The 22,500-nt window shown below is 39.8% G+C and overlaps 3 protein-coding genes across 3 annotated transcripts in view; 2 read left to right on the plus strand and 1 right to left on the minus strand.

Moving 5' to 3' along the window:
- The window catches only part of LOC140930784 (TNF receptor-associated factor 6-like), a 31,310-nt gene extending 20,821 nt beyond the window's left edge, over nt 1-10,489 (plus strand). The window contains exons 3-7 of the mRNA XM_073380500.1: nt 5,248-5,349; nt 6,339-6,503; nt 7,283-7,357; nt 8,998-9,075; nt 9,519-10,489. Coding sequence (XP_073236601.1) covers nt 5,248-5,349; nt 6,339-6,503; nt 7,283-7,357; nt 8,998-9,075; nt 9,519-10,175 — 1,077 coding nt within the window. The 3' untranslated portion in view covers nt 10,176-10,489. The remainder of the gene's footprint in view (nt 1-5,247; nt 5,350-6,338; nt 6,504-7,282; nt 7,358-8,997; nt 9,076-9,518) is intronic.
- Nucleotides 10,490-12,390: 1,901 nt separating this feature from the next.
- Nucleotides 12,391-14,339, minus strand: LOC140932045 (uncharacterized). Its single transcript, XM_073381709.1, has one exon. The coding sequence runs from the start codon at nt 14,337-14,339 to the stop codon at nt 12,924-12,926; it is 1,416 nt and encodes a 471-aa protein (XP_073237810.1). The 3' UTR covers nt 12,391-12,923.
- Nucleotides 14,340-21,306: 6,967 nt separating this feature from the next.
- Nucleotides 21,307-22,500, plus strand: part of LOC140929548 (TNF receptor-associated factor 6-like) — a 16,410-nt gene continuing 15,216 nt past the window's right edge. The window contains exon 1 of the mRNA XM_073379303.1: nt 21,307-21,666. Within this exon, the coding sequence (XP_073235404.1) occupies nt 21,485-21,666 (182 nt within the window). The 5' untranslated portion in view covers nt 21,307-21,484. The remainder of the gene's footprint in view (nt 21,667-22,500) is intronic.

Below are 22,500 nucleotides of genomic sequence, written 5' to 3' on the forward strand. Positions count from 1 at the left end.
GTATGGAATTTCTGTCGCTGAGTCGAAGAAGCTCCTTCTCGCAAAACGTCCCCAGCAGTGAGGCAACCTCGTCCCCTGGGTCGTCTCGTTTTCCAATATGGCGGCGGCAGGAGAGAAGACCCTGGCACACAGCAGAGATCACGTGACCAACTTCTCCGCGGAGAGTAGAAATCTATTCAAAATGGCAGCTCCTCTTCTTTCGCCAAAGCGGGAGCTGTTGCAAACCGTGAGCGCAGCTTATTTCATTCTAGGTATTTCGAGAACGGACCTCTAGAGCCAGGGTATTTTTTGAAGACACTTTGGAACTGCTACCCTCCGAAATTCAACTAAAGCCTTTTAGAATCGACCAAAGATAACATCAAAAGTAGAGTGACCTCTACTTTACAATCAGCCTCATTACCGAACAGTAACTTGACTCCTGACGAACAGAAAGCACTTAAACGACTGAAAACAGACGAGAACATAGTCATACTGCCCGCAGATAAAGGACGGGTGACTGTTGTTATGGACAAGACAGACTACAATGACAAAATGGACTCGCTTGTTAACGACAAACAGACCTACGAAGTACTTAAACGAGACCCGACACCCGCACTGCAACGCAAACTTAACAACAAACTGCTTACACTGAAGAAAACCTACAAGATCGACTTTCGACGCTACAACAGACTGAGGTGTAGTGTTCCGCAGCCACCCAAGCTGTATGGACTACCAAAACTACACAAACCCAACATACCTATGCGGCCCATAGTTTCTTTCTGTGGGTCCCCAACCTACCAACCGTCTAAATACTTAACTAACGTACTGAAACCGGTGACTGACGAATCTAGACACAAACTACAGTCTACTGAGAACTTTTTTTTGACGCCATTAAGACAATACAGATACCGGACGACCACAAACTAGTGTCCTTTGACGTGAAATCGCTGTTCACCAGTATTCCACTTCAACTGGCTCTAGACTGTACTAAGAACGCTATTAAGAACTCTACTGTTGAACTGCCACCACCTACAGACGACATTTTGGACCTACTCAACCTCTGTTTGACTTCGACGAAGTTTCAGTACAACGGCAAACACTTCAAACAGTTACACTGTACAGCTATGGGCTCTCCATTTTCTGTTGTTGTAGCAGAAATTGTCATGCAAAACATCGAGGAACAAGCCCTAGCTACCTACACGCGAACCGTACCTCTTTGGTTACGTTACGTTGACGACACATTCACCGCCGTACACAAAGACGGAATCGATGATTTTCACGAACACCTTAACAGACAGAACGCGGACATACAGTTCACCAAGGAGATCGAAGAAAATGGTAAGATACCTTTTCTAGACTGCTTGGTCACTCGCGACAATAACGAACTAAAAACGACTATTTACAGAAAACCGACACAAACCGAACGATTACTAGACCAGTCTTCGTACAACCCGACCTCTCACAAGGCTACTACTATCCGGACTCTGACGAGACGAGTGCAACTAGTTTGCGACTCACCTTACAGCCTATAAGACGAGACTGATTATCTTAACAACGTTTTTAGTAAGAACAATTACAATACGAACTTTGTTAGACGGAACGCTCACAGTTACACTGATACCAACACTCAGACCAACTCTGGCCGTGTTACGACAGCGACAAAACCGTACATCTGAGGCACCTCTGAAACTATTGCACGTATATTACAACCTTACAATATACGTGTTGCACGCAACCGATAACCACTTTACGGCAACTGCTTACTAATGTCAAGGACAAAGACAAACTGGAGGACAGATAGGGAGCGCTATACAAGATCAAATGCAGCGACTGCCAGGCTTCTTACATTGCTGAAACCGGCAGAAGCCTAAGCACGCGACTGACCGTCAGTTATCGTCAGTTTTGTTACAAATCTTCATGAGGCTTTTGACTATTGTTTTTCTATCTACGTACATTTTGACTGAACCCTGTCAAGTCTAATTTTCCTGAAAAAAAGAACCATAAAAATCATAAAACACTATTTATTTAAAGAAATTTGAGGAAACACTGGCTGTATGGCAAATAACATGAAATATAGCAGTTCCTTGTTCAGTTAGGATAGTTTGTCACTTGATGTGGCCACAGGTAATAAAGTTATTGTCAATCTTCATCTACTTCACAGTTTTTAGACTTTTTTTTAATTTGCTCTCGATATCTAGCCATGTTCACAATGCCTGCAACTTACATGTATCTAGACTTGCTACAAGTTGACCTCTCAAAAGTTCTTATAAGTGAGTGAAGCGAGCTACAATGCATGAGGTCGCGCAGCAACCGAGCGAGCGACGAAGTCTCGAGGTCGACTTGTTTCGTGTGAAAGGATTTGAATCATTTTATAAATTCACGCGGGGAAAAAAAAGATTGACATATGCTGTGTCGGGAGCGGCGTGAAATATCACTCATTAGTATTTACCAAATCAGTGTGAACGGCAATTGTTTTTTCAGTGAATAGTGATACATCCACCCTTTGAAGCAGTTTATTTTATCATTCCAGTTTTAGAACTGAATTATAGCTGCTTTATAATCATACCCAGCTGGCTTTGGAACTACCACAATCCCAGTCACAATTCCTAAAAACACCCGGTCCACAAATCCTTCATTTTAAGCATCCATTTAGTAACGGGGACAACACTGAGCCTACAGTAATTAGAAGCTAAATTGGCAATTAGACTGTACGTGATATTTGGCATAAATGCCACTCGTGATATTTCAAAATTGTCTCAAATTTCACTTGCCTAACGGCTCGTGAAATTACGTTTAACAATTTCGAAATATCACTCGTGGTATTTATGCCAAGTATCACTACAAATCATGCTATCAATAAAATGAATAGAAATTTAACGGAGCTGTCAAATAGCAGGGAGAGAGAGGTACTTCTTCAACTACTAAAAATAAATTATCGTTTTAAAAATGAACACATGAAAAGTCAGGATTAAAAATATCAAAGGATAGTGGCACTATGTATGGTTTCAGTCTTTATTTAAGTGTCGACTTCTGCCACTCTCGCTCGATTTTCCATGCCTCTTTGAAATCTCAATGGATTTGGATTAAGGCCAAGTCCGGCTCATTTTACGTACAATGAAATGAAAAAAAAAGTGCTTTCTTAAACTAACCACTTGTCGAGACAAATCAGAGATTATGTACAGTTACGGCAGTGAGAAGGGGATAAAAATCGCGAAATTGCAATTGTATAGCACACTCGAAATATTTGTAGCATTAGTAAACTCTTACGAACGGCAGCTACATTAATTGATAAGCTGAAGCCTTGCAAGTTTTCCATGACAAACCGCGGAAGAAACAAATAATTGTTGGAACACACAAATCATATGACATGAGCGACGGAAATACCTTTATGCTTAATAATACTAATAATCCCACCGATTACTATTTCATTGTACGTACTACAGTAGCGATTTGTAAGTGTACGATGCAGCTGGTTGGGCTGTAATTTTGCGAGTACTTTAAATGACACTTGACAGTTGTTTAACGTGTTCCTGAGATCTTATCACGGCTGGATTCATGGAGAAATTTTTGTGATTTAAACGCTCGAAAATGAAGGAGGTAATTTGTTTTCTTTCGACGCTGCCATTGATAGGGGAGTGGAGCCACAGTTGTTGTGTTGTCAGAAACTTCCAATATTTGCTTTCTCTCAACTATTTTCGTAATTTCGTTTGGATATTGCAAGAGAGAGTGTCGTCGCTCTTCTTCGTCGGCTTTATCGAAGTCGTCGAGGAAAATAACACTTCTGTGGTCTGCGGCCAGAATTGATATTTTTTTGGCGTACATTATTAGACGATTATCCTTTGGACAACAGCGGCAAGCTGTGTTTGAAAGAAGGGGCAACAAAAGATAGTTTATTTTCAGTCCAGCCAGGTCAAGCGTACCCCCTAAGATTCCATTTTTCAAAAGTTGAACCCCTTTTTCAGTTTCTAGATTGAGATTTGAATTTGATACTGATCGGTTGGTTACTGGGAAAACTGGAATAAAGGAGAAGAACCTCTCAAAGCAATGGAAAGGACCAACAACAAACTCAATCTACATTTGACGTAGCTTTAGGGTTCGAGTGAACTTCACTGAGGGGGAATGGAGTAATTTACCACTGCATGAACCTTTCCCCTATATTTGTTATTGCAGAGTACGATAAGTTGAACGCGCAGCGACCCTAATATCTGTTGCCAATTGCATTTTATATTTTCAGGCAAGAAGCCGATCAGCCGAATGTTTGCAAATGCCCTGTTGACAGAGAGGAACTCGTTTCCAATAAGGTATATAATTGTTAATAATTCACCATTTGCAATGAAGGTAAAGCAAAACTCTTAGAAAATAATAAAAATGTTCAACCTATTGATTTTTGCAAAGTAATGTTAGTAATTTAGATAATTTAGATAATTTTGTAGAAGCTTTTACCAGTCATTGTTGAAAATTTCTTTATTATCACTGTCATTTTTTTACCACACGAAAATAGGCTGAAATAAATTTTTTTTTGATCAAAACAAACTTATGCAGCAAATTAAGCGATTATTGGATACATTCTCAGTATAATGTGAAGATTTATATAGATTGATGAGGGTTAGGGTTAGCCAGGGAGCCCTTCGGCTTCGGCGGAACTAAAACTGCAACTTCCTCGTTCTGCATAATCATTTATATCGTGTCTGCATCGACTGACCGTCAATGCCGTCCAGTGACGCCACTACTCGAAAACCGGGTAGTGATTTTGATTGGTTGATTGTCCACTCATTTGCATAATTATGTATAATTATGAGGAATTTTAGCGTGACTATTATTTGATATTCAGCGGATCGCTTGCGTGGAGTTCAAAAATTTCGACGATCTTTATCGTAAACAGCAAGATTCCCGGGCCTTGTCTTGGAAACTATGAAATGTTAAATTAAACTACGAGTGAAGAATAATTGCGGAGAGTCGGTAGGTTTTCATTTAGAGCTGATTTGGGGTTTCCGGCGACGGTGATTTTGTTATGCGAAACATCAGTGATCGATTTTCCTGAGACTGTCATTTTCACCTTCAAGTGTAATGATTCCGTTAGCTTTTCTTTCTTTTTTTCTTTCTTCTTCGTTAAGGACCAAATAACTTATTTTCAAAAACGGCGAAATCTTCCAAATTTGACCAATGGTCACGTAGCTCGTTAAGAAGAAATAGCAGGAGGATCTAAGACAATTAGAAACGGAGAACTTTTTTGAATGAATGATAGTATACTTTGCCACTTTTTCACAGGACATTTTTCCTGACAAAGCAACAGAAAGGAAGATTCTTTCACTTGTTATATTATGCCCCAGTGCTGGTTGTGACTGGACTGGTGAACTGAGAGGGAAGGAGGTAACAAACGCTCCCGCTATTTACACTTTATTAGCTTACACATTCATCTAATGATGTCTTATTGCCACCCACTAAGAAGACTGTTTTCTGATAGAGCGCATTATTTTATTGTATATTTTTGACAAATTTTACATTACCATATCTTTTCGAAAACTTAGCTGAGGTGGCTCTTAAACCTTTCGTAGAAAAATAGTATTTTCACAAAGGTAAATTGTTTGCTTAATGCGATTCGGTAACAAGAATATACTGACTTGTAGTGTGTTACACGAGCTTAAAGCTAAAATTAAGGGTATTTGCAAGGGATTATTAAGTTGCTATGATAACTTTTATTCTATTTTTTCTAATAAGCACTATTACTGAACTGTTTTTTCCAGTAAGTTCGTATTTGTTGTGTACGATTGACTTGTTTATCATGATTAATAGCATGGCGGCCGGAACTACCAGTCAAGTCGTCCCCATGTGAATCTCAGTACCCTAAGTGCAGTCTTTCGTAGCAATTATCGCGTCTCAATGAGCAGAGTGCCTTTGCAGTGCACGTAATCTATTTTAGTTTTTTAAATGACGTCCTTTGATTTCAAAACCTACATGTAGTGTGAAGGAAATGGACTGGAAGAGGACACAGTCGATATCTTGACTGCAAGAGATCCTATTCCTAAAGTCTTGGAGTATACTCGCTACTCTTTTTAAGAAAGGGTTGAAATTACGTCCTTAAAGGTGCTGTGCTACTGCTAATGAAAGTTACTCATCCTTATTCGCAAAGAAACTTGCGGAATTACCCGTTAACGACAAAATTAAAGCCTTTGTCGGTCAAAATTTGTCTCCCAAGCATTTTAACACTCGTTACAAACAACAAAAATGAACTTTGAAAAACTGTCAGGCCAACAAGTTTCAAAACACCACATTTTCAATCTGTCTCAATCTTTCTCAATCTTCTTCTTAATACTGTCGATGATAGTTTTTTCAATGCTTTTTTACATTGATTTCATCAGGACCACCTGTTATCTTGTTCTTTCAAACTTGTGCCCTGCCCAAATGCTAACTGTCAAGTGAAAACAACAAGAAAAGATCTTGAGGAACACATGACCATTTCGTGTGAATGGAGGATGGTTCCATGTAATCACTGTACTCAGCCACATCCAGAGTGTTTGCTCCAAGTAAGTTATATGTAAAAAAGGTTTAATTAACGTGAACAAAATAAATATGCGTTATTGACCAAGCCTGAGGTCAAGATGGCTGCATATTGGCCAAGTACGGTGAACCGAGGTAAAGTGTAGTTCAATAAAATTGTATAGTGCAAGTATCAAGAGATCATAATTGGACATTCGAATACTACATTTATAGTTTGGTAGCAGAGCTCTCACGCGCGCGTGCAGCGCTCGCAGCGGAGCACCATTCATAAGAGAATTTGATTATCTATGCATCCCAGAAATTTTGGTTCTGACAAAATCACCCGTACGTCCGTCTGTTGGTACGTACGTCGCGTTTTGGCGGTAAATCGTATGGCGAGCTGGACGTTTAAAGATAAGACAAAAAAAAACAAAGGCGAGACTCTTTTTCGACTTAGTTTCAATGCCTACACTGAAGTGGACAAGGGTGAGGGTAAGGGTAAGGGTGAGGGTGAGGGCGAGTGTTTGGGTGGGGGTGAGGGTGAAGTGGCATCCAGATGCGACTCACACTAATACTTAATTTCTTTGCCAAGCATTACACCAGGGTGGTACGGAGGAATTGAGAGTGGGTGTAGGGTCCTCCGTGGATTGTCGGAAACCTAATTTAACTGAACCTTTCATCTGTCATTCATTGAACAAAATGAATTTTTAAGGCTTGTCTTTGCATGGCATGGGAAGGGCTGGATGATAGATGATACCAGAATCGGCGTCGCACTATGAGTTATTTCAACTACAATTATAACGTTGAATACGCTTTCTCTCCCTAGAAACATGTCGATATTTGCAAGAAGAAGCCTGTGGAATGTCCAAATAGTTGTGGCAAGGTCATTGTGAAAGAGGAGGTACAGTGTTTGGCAGCGCGGGGGCACACCTCTGTTTTTTTAGAGGAAATATATCCATTGTTTCGCTTTTAACTTTATTTTCTGGGCACAGATCAGCAGAGATGCCTGTGGAAAGGATGCAGAAAAAAAAAAGGATGGTGTGAGGGGGGGGGGGGGGGGGGGGGGGATGGTACCCAACATTCACGCATCAGGCTGACTCTTTTGGACAGTAGACTCTCGCCTTTTGACACGGCCGCTCTTTTCATACTTCCACCTCCTTGTTACGACCGTCGTTACTTTGACCCAAACATAAAAACATCCTGTCAGTTTGTTTTCGTTATAAACATGGAGGCAGCGGGGTAGAGTGGTTAGAGCGTTAGACTTGCATTTCGGAGGCCCCAAGTTCAAGTCCCGTTCTGACCGCTAACTGGATTTGTTCACGGTTGTCCCGAGTTCAAATCCTCGACCACGCTTGTAAATAGCCAGCTGGTTTGCCTCCGGCCATTTGGGATTCTTAACCCTGTCATGTTTGATTTCAATTATTTGTTTCAGTCATTTACACGGCCCCGCTAGCATAAGTGCTATAAATACTGCCAAGGGTAAATAAAGGAATTACTTGGCAACATACCGATTTTGCTTTTCACTTTGAGTTACTGGTTCGAAACTGAACGTATCAAGGACCGGTGGATTATTAAGAAAATGAGTGAAAGTTTTTTCAAAAGGGGGATTGGCACTGGCTGATTGCTGATCAAAGTTTGCAAAATGGTTATTCATTGAATTACTTATTTATCTATGGTTACAAGTTAATTTATTGTTTCTGCCGGCTTTGAGACTGTTTATTTTATTTATTTACTTTACTTCTGTTACCAGAGATCAGCAAATTAATTCCTATCCACGTTACTTTGCTTTTATAATGTCAAATAATTTTGAATAAAATAATGGTGATAGCGCTTCTTTTTCTTAATCGAATTAGTATTGTCAGTTTATTTCTATGACCCCAGTTAGATTTATCTATTGTGGTCAATAAAGATAAACTTTAGATAGTTTGGAGTTTAAGACTCTGGCTGAAGGAACACGACTCGCATTTTATTTAACGGATCTATATTAAAGTTCCCAAGGAAATAAATAGTTTCGTTACTGCTATTAAGCTGTTCTAAAGTGAATAATCAAGAAAAGCTTCTGGATTATTATGTTGCCGGTAGAATATTCTGCAGATGATTTTCTTAGCCTTACTTTGTTGAATTTCAATCCAGAGAACTTGAAAAGGTGGTGGTACCGATTCAAAACAGTATGGCATTCTCAATACCCAAAATACGAGAAGAATATTGTCATTACATTGGATATCCCACGGCGCCCCCCTTCCTACCTCGGTGCTTACATTGTAACCAATTGCAGTGCCGGATCCAGACCTCGAGGTGAGGGGATGGGGGGGGGGGGGGGGCGTTCTCCAAAACAATTTTTTTGTCTAAAAATAAGGGGGGGCGGGCCCTCAGGCCCCTCCTCTCGATCCGCCACTGAATTGTCTATCGTCCTCTACTGTAATTTCAAAGTTTCAGCTGAGAGTTTTCTGCGAACCGCTCTCCGGTGGTACGTCACTCCATAGCTGCCAATATAAACCTCTGCTCAATAATCGTTTTACTCCTCCTTTCTCGTTGTCTTAGGTCGCATTTCATATTAACGACGAGTGCCCACTGACAATCATCCCCTGTCCGTACGCTAAGATGGGCTGTAATACAGAGGTAAGTTATCTGAAATGTAGGTACGGTTAAAGGGATTAAGTCAGTATCAATTGAAATAAAGAACCCAGATGAAAATAAGATATATGTTTTAAAGGTGCCCAGCACTGGTTAGGACAAACCGTATGTAACTTATGTATTAACCTGTACAACCAAAGTGGAAAACATTAAAACTAATTTAATTCTGATTACGGGGAAGAATGAGATATTTTTAAAAGATCTAACCTTTCTTTAGGAATAGGTCTCTTTTAAAGGACATTAGGTTTCCTCTGTTGTTAAATAGTTAGATGGTTATGCCGACCGCATTAGCCTGCTTTATTCTAAAACTTTATTGGTTGTTATTGAACGCCGTTTATGAATGTTAATAATCACTGCGGATCGCTATGGTATGCTAAAAAAAAAAAAGCCTGATTTACCAAAATAATGAACTTATTTCTGTGGCACAGATTCAACGAAAGGAAGTCGAAGACCATCTCCATACGACAGTGACATTCCATCTGGGGTTAGCATTGAAAAATGTTCAAGACACAACAGAGAAACTTGACTTACTTCAGCAGCAGGTACAAGACCTGGCAGCTGCTAATACTACACTCAGTAGGAAGGTTGATGAGCAAAACAAAACGATCTTGAGGTTAAAAAGTGATTCCTTGGACTTTGTATGGAAGGTGACAGGATTTAGAGAGATCTTGAATGAATCAAAACATGAAAATAATAAAATGTTAAAAAGTGTACCATTTTACACGGCAAAACAAGGCTACAAACTACGACTTTGTATTAAGCCAAATGGTGATCAGACAAAAAGAAACAAGTATCTTTCCGTGTATGTTCTTCTCATGAAAGGCAATTACGACGGTATGTTGCCCTGGCCTTTTCGTAAAAAGGTCACTTTGACGTTAATCGATCAAGTAAGTCCACCGGTTTTGAGGTGGAATGTGGAAAGTTCTTTACACGTGGCTTTTTTGACTGGGAAGCCCAAAACAGAGGAAGTCGATGAATCGCAGGGCATATTAAGATTTATTTCTCACACACAGTTAAATTCACGTTGCTACCTCATGGATGATACCTTGTTTCTCCAGGTGAAAATTGATCCTACCGATATTTAGTGCTGTGTGTTCTTAGAACTATGAACTACCAGAAAACCTGTTTCTTTTACTGTACTCAGTGACTGTGCTTCTGACAGTCAAAATCCTTTCAAAAAGTGCAATAAAGAATACTGTAAATCCTCTATTAAGCCCCCCCTTTTCAGGGGAAGAAAGTTAACAAGGCCCTCTCTCTTTTCAAAAAAAGCTGTGACCAAGTTGTCAAAATAATAATAATAAAAAATTCATTTTGACAGGTCATTTATGTACACACCAATATTATACGGCTTCAGACCGTTAGGAAAAAAGTTTATCTCGATATAATTTCTGGAATTCGAAACGAGGCTACAATGACATTTGTTAAAATGTTTTTTTTGTTCTATTTTTGAAAGTAATTCAATGCCACTTTTTACCGTGCGACTACTGTAACAGAGGCGACTTAGACAAAGTTGACCAATTAGATTCAAATTTAAGTTTCGTCTGTGGCGCAGGCTTCTAAAGCCGACCCTCTACTGACGGTTACTTTTTTGCAATGGCCAATTTTAACTCCAGTGTCCTGACAGATAACTCCTGTCTTAGGGGCTAAAGGATCCTCAAGAGGTGATGACTGCGACAGCGAGAACGGAAAAACGTAGTTGGTTTTAATAGATTAGCAAAACAACAACTTGCCTTATGTACCACAATATTATGAACCTTTCTTTGCGGTCGTTGCCTGACTAACGGCCTCGAATTATATGAGCCAGGCCTAACAGTGCGGTTAAGAGAGGCGCAAACGGAAGGAACCGAAGAGATTAAAGAGTAAGCCAGAAAATGCGTTTTACATGCAACTGACGTAGTGATCTCGTCAGTGTGGTGGCAAAAAAATATTTGCGTGTGATACATCTTCACCCATGATCGATCGCGATCAATATCAGCAACTAGCGGTTAAATCTTTTGGCCATTCGTCTTTATGCTTTAGTATTGTTTTAAACACAATCAGGCTCAGCTTGGATAAAATGCTTTTTGTAAGAAAGCTTTATGCCCACTGACCAATAATTTCTAGGTAGATTTTCTCTCCAATTTTAAATTCTAACTCGCCCTTCCCAAACAATCGCTTTAATTTTCCTTTGAAAATTTTAAGTCATTTACTTCAGCTTCGGATGACGTGTCGCATCTGAAAATCATTATATTTGAGTAAGCCCAAAAGGCAATATAACGTCACAATTATACACTCATTAATATGCCGTGAATGACGATTAACTAGAAGGGTAAAAACATGATTATGTAAAAGCAAATTATGCAACTAATACCTCGTCTTGTATGATTATAGTGATGTTTTTGGGAGGTTAGCTTGTATCAGGGATGTTAAATAATATTAAATAATGTTTAATATATTGTAAAGGAAAAAATTCAGTTTTGTTTAACCTACAAGTCACGTGCAGTCAGTCATGTATTTTCACAAGCTCCATCAAGTATAGGCGTAATTATTCGATTGCGGACATTTTATTGTAGCCTTAACTACCCATACTTTAATATTCTACTGCATGAGCGTCTAGGCATGGACCGTTCCCCTCAAACCTCAGAAGATTAATTACACTTCAAAAACGGGCTGTAAGAATTCAAAGAATAATGTCGAGGAGTGCTTTGGATGCTCACACTTACTCTTTATTTCAGCAAAAAAATTAGTAATCTTAATCTTGAAAGTATCTACAAACTTCAAATGGGAAAATTTATATGTATCCGTACAAATCGGGCTTACTTCCTGATAGCTTCAATACTGATGTTTTCAGTGACACGCCAGGTGCTCTCTTACATATGGCACTAGAAGACAGGAGCTCTTTTATTTACCCCATTGCAGGACCAATATAAGAAAGTTCTCTATAAGTTTCCAAGGTAATAAATTCCTTAACTCTCTTAGTTTTGAAATTCAAAATAATGCAACAAGTATCGCCTCCTTTTGCTCTGAGCTGAAAGCATTCCTCTTATCGTAAATATTCATTTAATTTTTCTCTTTACCTCTGCTTTTCATTTTCTTTTTTTTCCTCACTTTTTTCCTTTCGCTTTGTTAGCCTAACTATGATTAATACGTTTATCTAAGATATGAGGAAGTAATATTTACTGTAGCTCTGCCATAGTGCAAGTATGTTTCTGTTCATATTTTGTTGTAATAACGAATTACCTGAGGGAGGCCATCATTATAAGCCCGGTGGTTTCCCTTGGGCTTTCTCCCAATTAGCTTTTAAAATTGAACTTCCTGCTTTGTAGTCTTTATGATAAAACAATAAACTGTGCTGATTCAGAACTAGTAGGCCACAACGCATTATTCTGTTAAGTTAACTGACCCGTTTTAAAATAAATCGCTTAGTCTTTATACAACAATGAAAGTCTTCTTTGTGAATTTAGCTGTTAAAATGTAATCAAACGTCTACAGATACACATATGCACGTAGTCTTAAAAGAAAACCACCTTTCCATCATTATGATATTTATCTTTATGAGTTTCAACTACGGCAATGTGACCTTCCATTGTCACCGTAACCCCTCCAAGCCAATGAACCATTTCTTCGTCCAGCTGAATTCTTCGCACAAACTCTCCTTCTTTACTATATATCGACACCTTTAGACAGTTTGCCTCCCGATCACGACCAGCGAGGACGAAATGTGAGCCTGCCGGGTGACATGCAATACGACTGTAATAATCTTCTTTAATACTGATGTTAAACTTGTGGAGCTGTTGTCCCTCTTCGGTGAACAAGTAAACACTAGAATCTTCTCTATCCTTTATTAGAACGCATCAATCCTTGGCAGATGTGATATCTGTTGCATATGTGAACAATCCTTCTCCAAAGCTAAGAACAAACCCACCAGTCTCTTCGTACACATTTACCACATACCTCCTTAATACCAGTACTTTGCCACCGCTAAATGTCATTCTGCTGCTCCAGCCTCCTTTCCTCACGGGAAACTTGTGTTGCAGGTCAGCAGACTTGCTAAAAACTTGCACTTCCCACTTCCGGTCCCAATCCTTAGCCCCGGGCTTGTTCACACTGATCAACAGATATATCTTGTCTTCCAAGTTGTCAGTGGCAACATCATGAATATCTAGACTTGGGTAGGCGTCATCACTTTGGGGAGTGAAATTGAGACAAAGGTTCCCTTTCTTATCGAATTCCTTCACGGTTTTATCACCGTTGTCGACTAATAGGATCGCTCCGTAGATGTTTGTAGCAATATTTCTCGGATCCTTCAACTCGTGTTTCACTTCACCCGCTCCACCGATTGACCATGGTGTAATAGAGCAGTGTGCCATGTCAATTTTATGGAGGACTCTTCTGACTCTTTCGTCGCGCAGAGGGTCAATTTTATCTTCTCCTGTGTCTATAAAGGGCCAGACCCAGACTTTACCCACAGCTTGTGTCGCAGTGTAGGTGGTGCGATTTATCTGGCAAACGGTGGAAATTATCTGCCTTCGTTCGTCTTTACCAAACCGCCCTTTGATATTCCTGAGACGTTTCTCAAGCTCAACTTTAAAACTTTCCTGAACGGCTGGGAGGGAGTGGAGTTTCTGAAGGCACTGTTCGCACTCTGGTAATGCGTTCTCTAACGCATTATTTATAGACAGAGACGACAAGTCGTCTGTGACTGCCACCTTCTCTACAACTGACTCTAGCGCTGCTGCCATGACACGATATCTAATGGCTGTTATGCGGTCAAACGTCTTGAGAGCTTCATTGTTGGAGGCATCTATCGCTTTTTCCCGAGACGTTTCGAATCTCCTTCTGGCTTGATAAAAAGCAGATTTTGTTGTGTCATCGATTTTAGTCAGTTCAATATTTCCCGATTCCACGGCCACGGAAACTGTCTTCACAACTTCCATGGATGAAGGCAAGCAAAATTCATCATCATTCCCTCGCTTGATTGTAGTTGTTACCTGTGCAAGTTCAGCACTAGACCTCCCACTGGAAATTGCATCTAATGCTTGACAAAGAAACCTAATTCCTGTTTCAAAGGAGTCAACAGCTGTTAAGAGATCGTTTCTTGTTATCCCGTCCAACTTTGTCTTGATATCTTTCACTTCACGCACGACCAAATCATGGATTTTTTGATCCGTCACGTCTCCCTCCTTCAGCTTTTCTGCCGTCACATCTCTTCCTATAGCCACAAGCCAACCGATGGTGGCATTCAACACAGATGTTACGATCGAGGACATAACTGAATTTCAAAGAATAAGTAGGGTGCTCTGTGAAGTCTTAAACTAGCTAAAACCAGTACACTTCCGCGTTTCAAGGAAGAACGGTAGTACAGTGCGCAAATGACGCCAAAGTGACTGATTTGCAATATTTGTCAGACTTTTGTCATTTTTTGTCATTTGAATGACAAAAGCCAGACAAGCATGGGTGGAACCATTTAGAAGCTACGCGTATAGCTGTCGCATTTGCGCATGCCTGCTGGAAGTTTGATTGTTTTTAAGCCTAAAAACAATAAAAAATTCTAGTGGGTCAATGCGACAGCTATACGCGTATCTTGCAAATAAATCCGCCCATAATATTTTAATGACATAAAACAAACAAAAGTGTAGAATGCTAATTTCAATTTTTTTTCTTAGGGTTGTTTATTTTGCAACATACGCGTATAGCTGTCGCATTTGTTGGAATTATTTTTTGTTTTTGGCTACAATAAAAAATTCCAACAGGCAAATATACGCGTATGTTGCAAATGTATCCATCCTTAGTCTCAGTTCTATAAATAGTAACTGTGCGCTACTCTATTATACATGTAAAAACGTCTAGACCAGTGGTTCGTACTAGCCCCCGTTCACGGAGTAAAAGTGGATAATGAGGTTATCAGACAGAGGATATAAACAGGTTCAGAGTGAAAGACTTTGGTGGTCCAATTAAAAACAGCGTTTGTCTCATTCGTTTGAAAAAGAAAAGAAGAAAACTGATCCTTTAAATTGAAATTCAGTTTTTCAGGCTTCTGGTATATGAAAAGGCTAGGGATTTTACAGTCGAAGTATATGAAAGGGCAGTGAAATATGTGAAAGGACGTCGACGACCTGAAGGTGCCAATGGGTGCATTTTGTTGCTGTGAAAAAGACAAGAAAACTTCTGGTTTAGTTTCTTATTCATACAATGTATTTGAAACGCGGTGCATGTGCAGCAGGTAAAAGGGATGCAAAGTTCTTATCAAGGTATCTCAAAGGGGTAACATTTGTCAATACTAAGCATGAAGGGGTACTTTTTCTGGCACAAATGGTAAAAGGCAAAAGGCTGGACCTCGGGCCGCAGCCTCCCCCTAAAAAACTTTGTTGACTACCCCCTCCCTTGCGGAGACAAGCTGTATTCGCACACAGCCATGAACTGTTTAAGGCCTCGCTCACAAGAATGCGGACATTTTTGAAACCCCATTTTTTGTTACTCGCTTTCGTGTGGACGGGTCCCTAAACCACGTCAGAAAGGTGCACTTTTGGTGATCAAGGTCACTTCGTGTAAAAATAAAAAAAAAAGTGATAAAATGCGGTTTCAAAAATGATCGGATTCTTGTCAGATGAGGCCTGAGGACCTGTTTTGCTCTTTTTGACCATCATTCGCTGACCTAGTCTCCCTCGCAGCCGTTTTTGTTTTGTCACGCAATGTTCCTCCCCAGCGTTGAGTGACATTTTGGAAAACGAGAAGACCCTGGGGACGAGGTTGAGCATCAGGTGCTCGCATCATTGGTCGCATCTCATCCAAAACGTAGAAAAAGTGAATTGCCGGAAGTGATCACTAATCTCTGAGAAAGGCGCCTAAGGTTATTCTGTCTGATGGTCGGCATTATTGTGACCATTCAAAGAAAATTGTGTTTGCTTTTAACACAAAGATAAGAAGTACTTTTGCAAATGCCAGGAAACGGAAAAAAATCCCCGGCGAAATTATTGGTGGGCGTGGGGCTATAGCCTACACAACCCCATGCCTCCGCGGTCCCAGTGAGACCCAGTCATAATTCCGAGTTATTTCCGATTTGCCCTGAGCCTCTGTTTCAAAACGAGGCTAAGCGTGAAGCTATAATACGAAAATGTTTTATAATAGGCCACTTGCACTAAGAGGTCACGTGACCAATGCTTCCTTTAAACAATGAGTTGGAATCTTGCTGATGCCAAAAATTGACAGAGCACATAAAAATCATCTTACACCCGAAAGTTAAGAAGAAACGCATTTAAGGGAGATATTTTATGGTACTTTGATTTTTCAACAAAGTAGTATCATTTGTATCGGCCGCCATGTTGGAGGGCATACTAAAGAGAACGTGCGTTTCCCAGAGAAAGCCTGGAGCGAAGACGCCGCCACCTTGGCAGGAAAAACAAATTAAGATTGAGCAGGTTTCGTTGAGTGCTCGCCTGACGAGAGAGGATAAAGTAATGCTTTCGTCTTTTAGAAAAACTGTTGAAGTCTTGCTTGATTGATACCTTAACGATCTTTAATTGGAAGAAAAATTTGTGCCGCCGGTTATGACTCCAGTTTGCCTAAAAAACCCCCGAATATCTTCGAGGGAAACTTGAGGGTTTGATCGGATTTCAGGTTATCAGCTATTTGTTGCCAGGCTTTCCCCCTTTCCGTTGTTCTTGCTTTAAAACGATATGGTTTTGTTATGAGAACTTCCCGTACTAAGGCGAGATTTTGATCTTCAGACCACTCCATCGCTGAACTGAAATTAAACAAAATAAAATTATAAAAGTTAGCAAATGAAAAATGGCGTATTGTTCAAGATAACAATTTTCTCCGACATATGCAAGTTTATTAAAAGCCTAGAGTTTTGTTTCCTCAAGTTTTTATTCTTCTCGTCTCTTAAATTTTTCTAATACCATCCTAAAGCGAGTACCTTGTCCCCTTAAAAATAAGCAGTTATAGTGTTACATTTGTGTCGAAAGACTCTGCGCTTTCATTCTCAGTTGCCTCCAAAACAATGAACCCAAAAGGCTTGATAGCAAAAAAATAAGGCTCAATCTTGAGAGAACACCACACTAAAAACACTTAAATGAGTATCTTGAAGTAACATGGATCGAAAATCCTGTACGAAAAGCAATTTCTGCACTGAAAACAAGAAAACCAACTTACCGTTTCACGCAACCTGAGATCAGGCGTTATTATTATTATTTCTTTGCTTCTTTGTTTCTTTGGCTCGAGATGGAAAAAAAATAACGCCTGATACATTCATTTAACAAGCCGTTAACCGCCCCCTAATTTACATAATCTAACGTCTGCTTGACCTGTCATGTTATTAGCCCATAAGCGTTTACCAGACGGAAATCAAATTTTGGCGCGAATAACTATATGATGTCTCTTTTGAAATCAAATTTTAGGGACAAGAAAATTTTTAAGTGCGTCCATATTCAAATGGCGCTTCCTAAAAAAAAAAATTTAAATGCGTTGTTTTTGTGATGAAATACTGGTAGCTGGAGCTGCCGTACCTTTATTTAACAGCTACAAATAACAGAAATAATAAAGAATTTACTAGTTAAAGCTCGTTGACTTCGTTCTCTGCCGAAAGCAGTGAAAAAAAAAATTAGGCTGAAGCACCATATTTTACGAACTGAAAGGTGTTGTGAAAGCGAAGATCGCTCAGAATAATTCGCAGGTTTCTGAAGGAGGAATTACAGTCAAACCAGGTCAAGATTCCATTCATGAATTGCTTATTTGAATAGCAAACCTGTTTGTCGCTTCTGTAACTTGTAGCCGGTATCAAATTGCATTCAAATGATCGGTGAATTTTTGACTGCAACTTTTTAGTATAGGTGGTTTTCACGTTACGTCATCGCCGCCATGCTGGTGGACGGTATACAAAAGATCGCTCATTAGCTCGCGTTGTTTGTCCACCAGCATTTGTTCATTTCACCATTGTTATTAGTGTCTCCCGAGATTGCTTGAAAACCACCTATACGATGAGATGGAAAATATTTTAATGGATGAAATTTCTATTTGGGCATTCTTCAAATTTGAGAAAACTGAGCCGGCAGAAATTTTATAACGAACTCGCGTGTGTATTCACTGCTCATTACGCAAGCAAAAATGCAGACTGAAATCAACAACAACTAAGGGATGGCGGCATTTTGGCCAATTGGAACAGCGCAAATCATCCGTATTGTTTCCCATCCAATCAGAAAAAAGTCCAGATTCTGGCTTTTTTACATGTGATCCGACAAAGAAATGTATCATGCCCTCTTCCCGTGAGAGACATAAAGGGATAATAGGGAGAGGGCATGATCTCAGGCTACGTTTCACGAGGGGGCCAAACTTCTAGTTTTCACCGTCGCGACTTCAGGTCGATGCTGTGGCATTATGCTAATTATTCCAAGAATTGAACATTTCATTTCCGGTTGACGTCCTCCTCGGTCGCGTCCTTGGTCGCGTCTTCAGGGCGGAAAAACGTTCTGCGCAAGCTTCTGCGCATCCCTTATCGCAGGCTCAAGGCGGGAATTTTCTGTGTGTTGATTGTGCTTGTTTGTTGCTGGAGTTCTGAGTGAAATGCACGAGGTGCGAACGTTTGCTCCCTGTAAAGCATTTTTATTTGACATGTTTGCTTTTTTTTCGTCGCTTGAAAATTACTTTGGATTCAGAACAACCAATGTTAAAGGAAAAACGTATCATTCCGTCAGTCTGAGGTGGAATAAAAAGTTTTGAACATTTCTAAAGAGGCGAGTATTTTTTCTCATTGTGGATCCGATTAATTTATGAGTTGATTTCGCCGGGTTGCATAAGCACCCGCTTGTATTCTGTTATTAGTAGTTACGGTTACTTTTTTTACATGCCCAGATTTATTACCTTTGCAGAACCAGCTTTATCTTTGTCTCCAGTCAAAGAACCATATTGCTGTTTGATATAACGCGTCGGAGTGAACAAACTTGTGCGCTTATTAAATTTTCTCGGAAATAGAAGGCCAGCAAGCTTAGTCAAGATCATTTCTCTATTGCTCAAGTAATAATAGTCAGAGTTTTTTTCATTTTTCATTACATAGTTTTGTTTTCCAGTGCACTGTGAAAGTTTCTGTTCTTTATAAGAATAACTTTCTGTACGCAAATTGTCCTTTTCGCTCGCTGTAAAGTAGAGAACGTCAACTGCCGGCAGTGACTTGAAAACAATTGACTCTTTTCCCGTAAACAATTGCTGCAGCTGGATTTGACTGATCGACTGAGGCGAGCAAAACAAACCCTTATGTGCAATTTTCTGTATTTTCTAATAATCGGCTGAGTTTAATTTGCTTAAACGAAGACCCTCGCATGGACCAGTTAAGCTTATTGAAAATAGCTAAATGGTGAATCATGGCTTGGCTGCCAAGTTGTAACTGATCTTTTGCTTTTAAGATCTTTAGGTAGGTTGTTTTCGCACAGAAAATTCATTTCTTCATTGTCAGCAATAACTTTTTGAAATAATGTAACTTTAACTTTGTTTGAAGGAAATCCTACTTACGCGTAGGTTTTTGACAGATGTTATGCGTGTTCAACTTGACAACACAAAGCAAAATTTATATATCTGCGCGAAACGAGCAACTTTAAAAAACTATAGTTGCTTTGAAACCGATTTTTGGGAAGATTTTACTAGATAAAGATTGACCTTTTTCTGCCCACATATCAACGCAATAACTTAGCTTCTACATTGAGGATTTTGTTTATATTTTAGTGATCTGCGAAACTACGAGTGTCCGATCGAGCGAGGGTTTTAAAATGTCAGCTCGAGTGCGACAAAGTTCAGTGACTTCAAACACATTGTGGGCAAGCGTTAATTTTTTTGGGCAAATCACTGTCCAAAGATATGTTGTTTTTGTGTCCACAGTGGAGCTCCGGACCTTATATATCCAGGAACTTCCTTATATGAACACATTTTGTGAATGCATCTTGAAAAAAATCGGACCTACGCATGCACATTTCCAGTACAACGCAAGGAAATTAATGTCGTTAAATTCCGTTTTACAATGAGGTATTCTTCGAGAAAATTAAGTAACGACAAGGTTATAACCACAGCTTGCAACTTTTGAAGACAAATTGCCTGTTCTTTCCAGGTTGTGAGTGGAAACTTTTTATTTTTAGGCAATAAAATATTTGAAATCCCGCCATTTTTTCAAACCCGGCCAGGGGATCTGGGCAAAAAAGTTCACGCATGCTCATTACGCTTTTCCGTCCTGAAGGTCGCGTCCAGAGTTTCTTAAGGTCCCTACTTTGCCTAGTTCCTAGGCCTCATTTTTCCTCGCGGCCAAAGCATTTCTGGTCACGTGGTCCATGCGAAAATGTGACGGCGTTTCCCGCCCGTTCGCCTCGGATACGTCACCGAAACGAATTGACCGAGAGGGACTGGGAAACGCTGTACAGGGACTAGGCAAGTCATTACTTTTGCCCTCCAACATGACGGCCAAAACTACTTTTTGCTTAGATCTTGTTAACGTTTGATAGTTACGCTCAGATGTGCTGTAAACATTCCCACATCAACTTTGCAACACTTTCCTTGAAGTTTAAGTGCAAAATTTGTGTTCGGAAAGAGGTAATTCATAATGTTAAAAATCACAGTTTGGTCACGTGACCAGCTACGCGCTCACTCATTTTAAGAAAATGGTACAGGTTTGAAAAACCAAATCACTATTATTTTGCTAAAAATAGGACCCACTAATCGTTTTTTGAAGAAAAAAATCATGTAATTTTCATTTTCATAAAACGATGTCACATGACCTCTTAGTGCAAATGGCCTATTCTCATACGCTCTTCTCACGTATGGTAATATGGCCGTCTAACCTCGTTTTTGAGTAAAACGTCCTTTGAAATGCTAATCAGACGACGTTTTCGTATTTGAATTTCAAAAGAATTTTTACCCGTAAACGAGGTTAGACGGGCATATTACCATAAGTGAGAAGAGCGTATTGAAATGAAACTCATTTCGACAACAAAGATTTTGCAAACTCGGAAATGTCCTATGACTCGTTTTCAGTCATTACCATTTGAAAAACTTCTCTATCTCGCTATGAGAAAGATCGCATTTATCGCACCACATTGTCAGACCCGAATGGTACAAAAAAGCCGCAAAAAAGTTCAAACTGACACTTCCGGTTCAAATATTCGCCACCACTCCCATGGCAAAGGTAAAATTCCCCACTCCTCTGGGCACATCCTCGGGGTTTGCCTGGGGCGGGGGTGTTTGTGCTTCCATCTCGTAATTCCCGTGAATCTCGTATCACCATTCCATTACCTTCACTCTTATTTCAACTGATGGATTGGATCATTCGGCTCGTGTGATTCTGGCGATTCTCGTGATTTTCGTGTGGCCCATGAACTACTGTCATATCAGCTGATTTCCGGGCTGATTTAATATTAAACAATAGGGCGAACAGGGCAAGATGGTGGAAGAGCTGACTGATCGTGATAGCTCTGAAATGCCTTTTGGCTACGATGAAGACTTTGTGAGTCCTATTGACGAAGATCTGCAATGTTCAATTTGTTATTTGGCTTTACGAGAACCAGTTCTCACCAGATGCGGTCACAGATTCTGCGGGGAATGTCTTGACCGACACATCGCGAGGTTTGTTACTCTTCTTTTGGTTTCGAAAAATATTAGACTGCTCGTAGTTTAGGAAAAAAATTGGTCTTCTATGGATCGAGAATTAATGTTTCCATACGGTGGCTCATGATAAAATATTAGTAATAACTTTTGTTAAGGACAAAAGCAGCAGCTCGAAATGAAAATACTCCGGTTAATATCAGTGGCGGATCCAGACCTTTAGATAACGGGGGGCCCTGAGATAAGTGGTGGAGTGGGGGACGGGATGGACTCCAAAACAATATTAATAATACTTTTCAAGCTCTAGATAGTTAGAGTTTTTTGACTGTATTTATGGTCAACCAGATAAGCAGATATGTAAAAATACAGTAGCCATTAAAAATTAAAAAGGAATATTCCTCTAATTTTGCCACTGTGAAGTATTTTGACAAGATTGATCTGTTCTTGGCTCAAATTAGGCGCCGGTCATTATTCATGTAGAGTGGGGGTGGGGGGGGGGGGGAGGAGGGAAAAAAGAAGGGGTGGGGGTCAAGGCTATTTCAGATTGGCTATAGGAGAGGGGGCTAAACATTTTTATAAAGAAGTTTCGGGGGCTCAGCAAATTGATCACGAGGTATATTTTTAATAGGGGTCCATTGGCCAAGATGGGTAAAGCAGTTAAATAGTAGAGCGCAAACAATATATGTGAAACAGTAATGCTAAATTGTACAATTTTATGCCAATCCTGTTGCTTTTTGTTTATTTAAAGCATCACTATTTTGTACAACTTGTATTTGACAGAATTCTGTTTGCACTCTAAACCTCATTGTTATTTCAAATTTTAGCTAATAAAGAATCCAGACCTATCTGCTTTAA

Source organism: Porites lutea, chromosome 3 (assembly GCF_958299795.1).
Source record: "Porites lutea chromosome 3, jaPorLute2.1, whole genome shotgun sequence".
NCBI lineage: Eukaryota > Metazoa > Cnidaria > Anthozoa > Scleractinia > Poritidae > Porites > Porites lutea.

Coding starts and splice junctions, on each gene's coding strand:
- LOC140932045 (XM_073381709.1), bottom strand. CDS start 14,339: ATGTCCTCGATCGTAACATCTGTGTTGAATGCCACCATCGGTTGGCTT.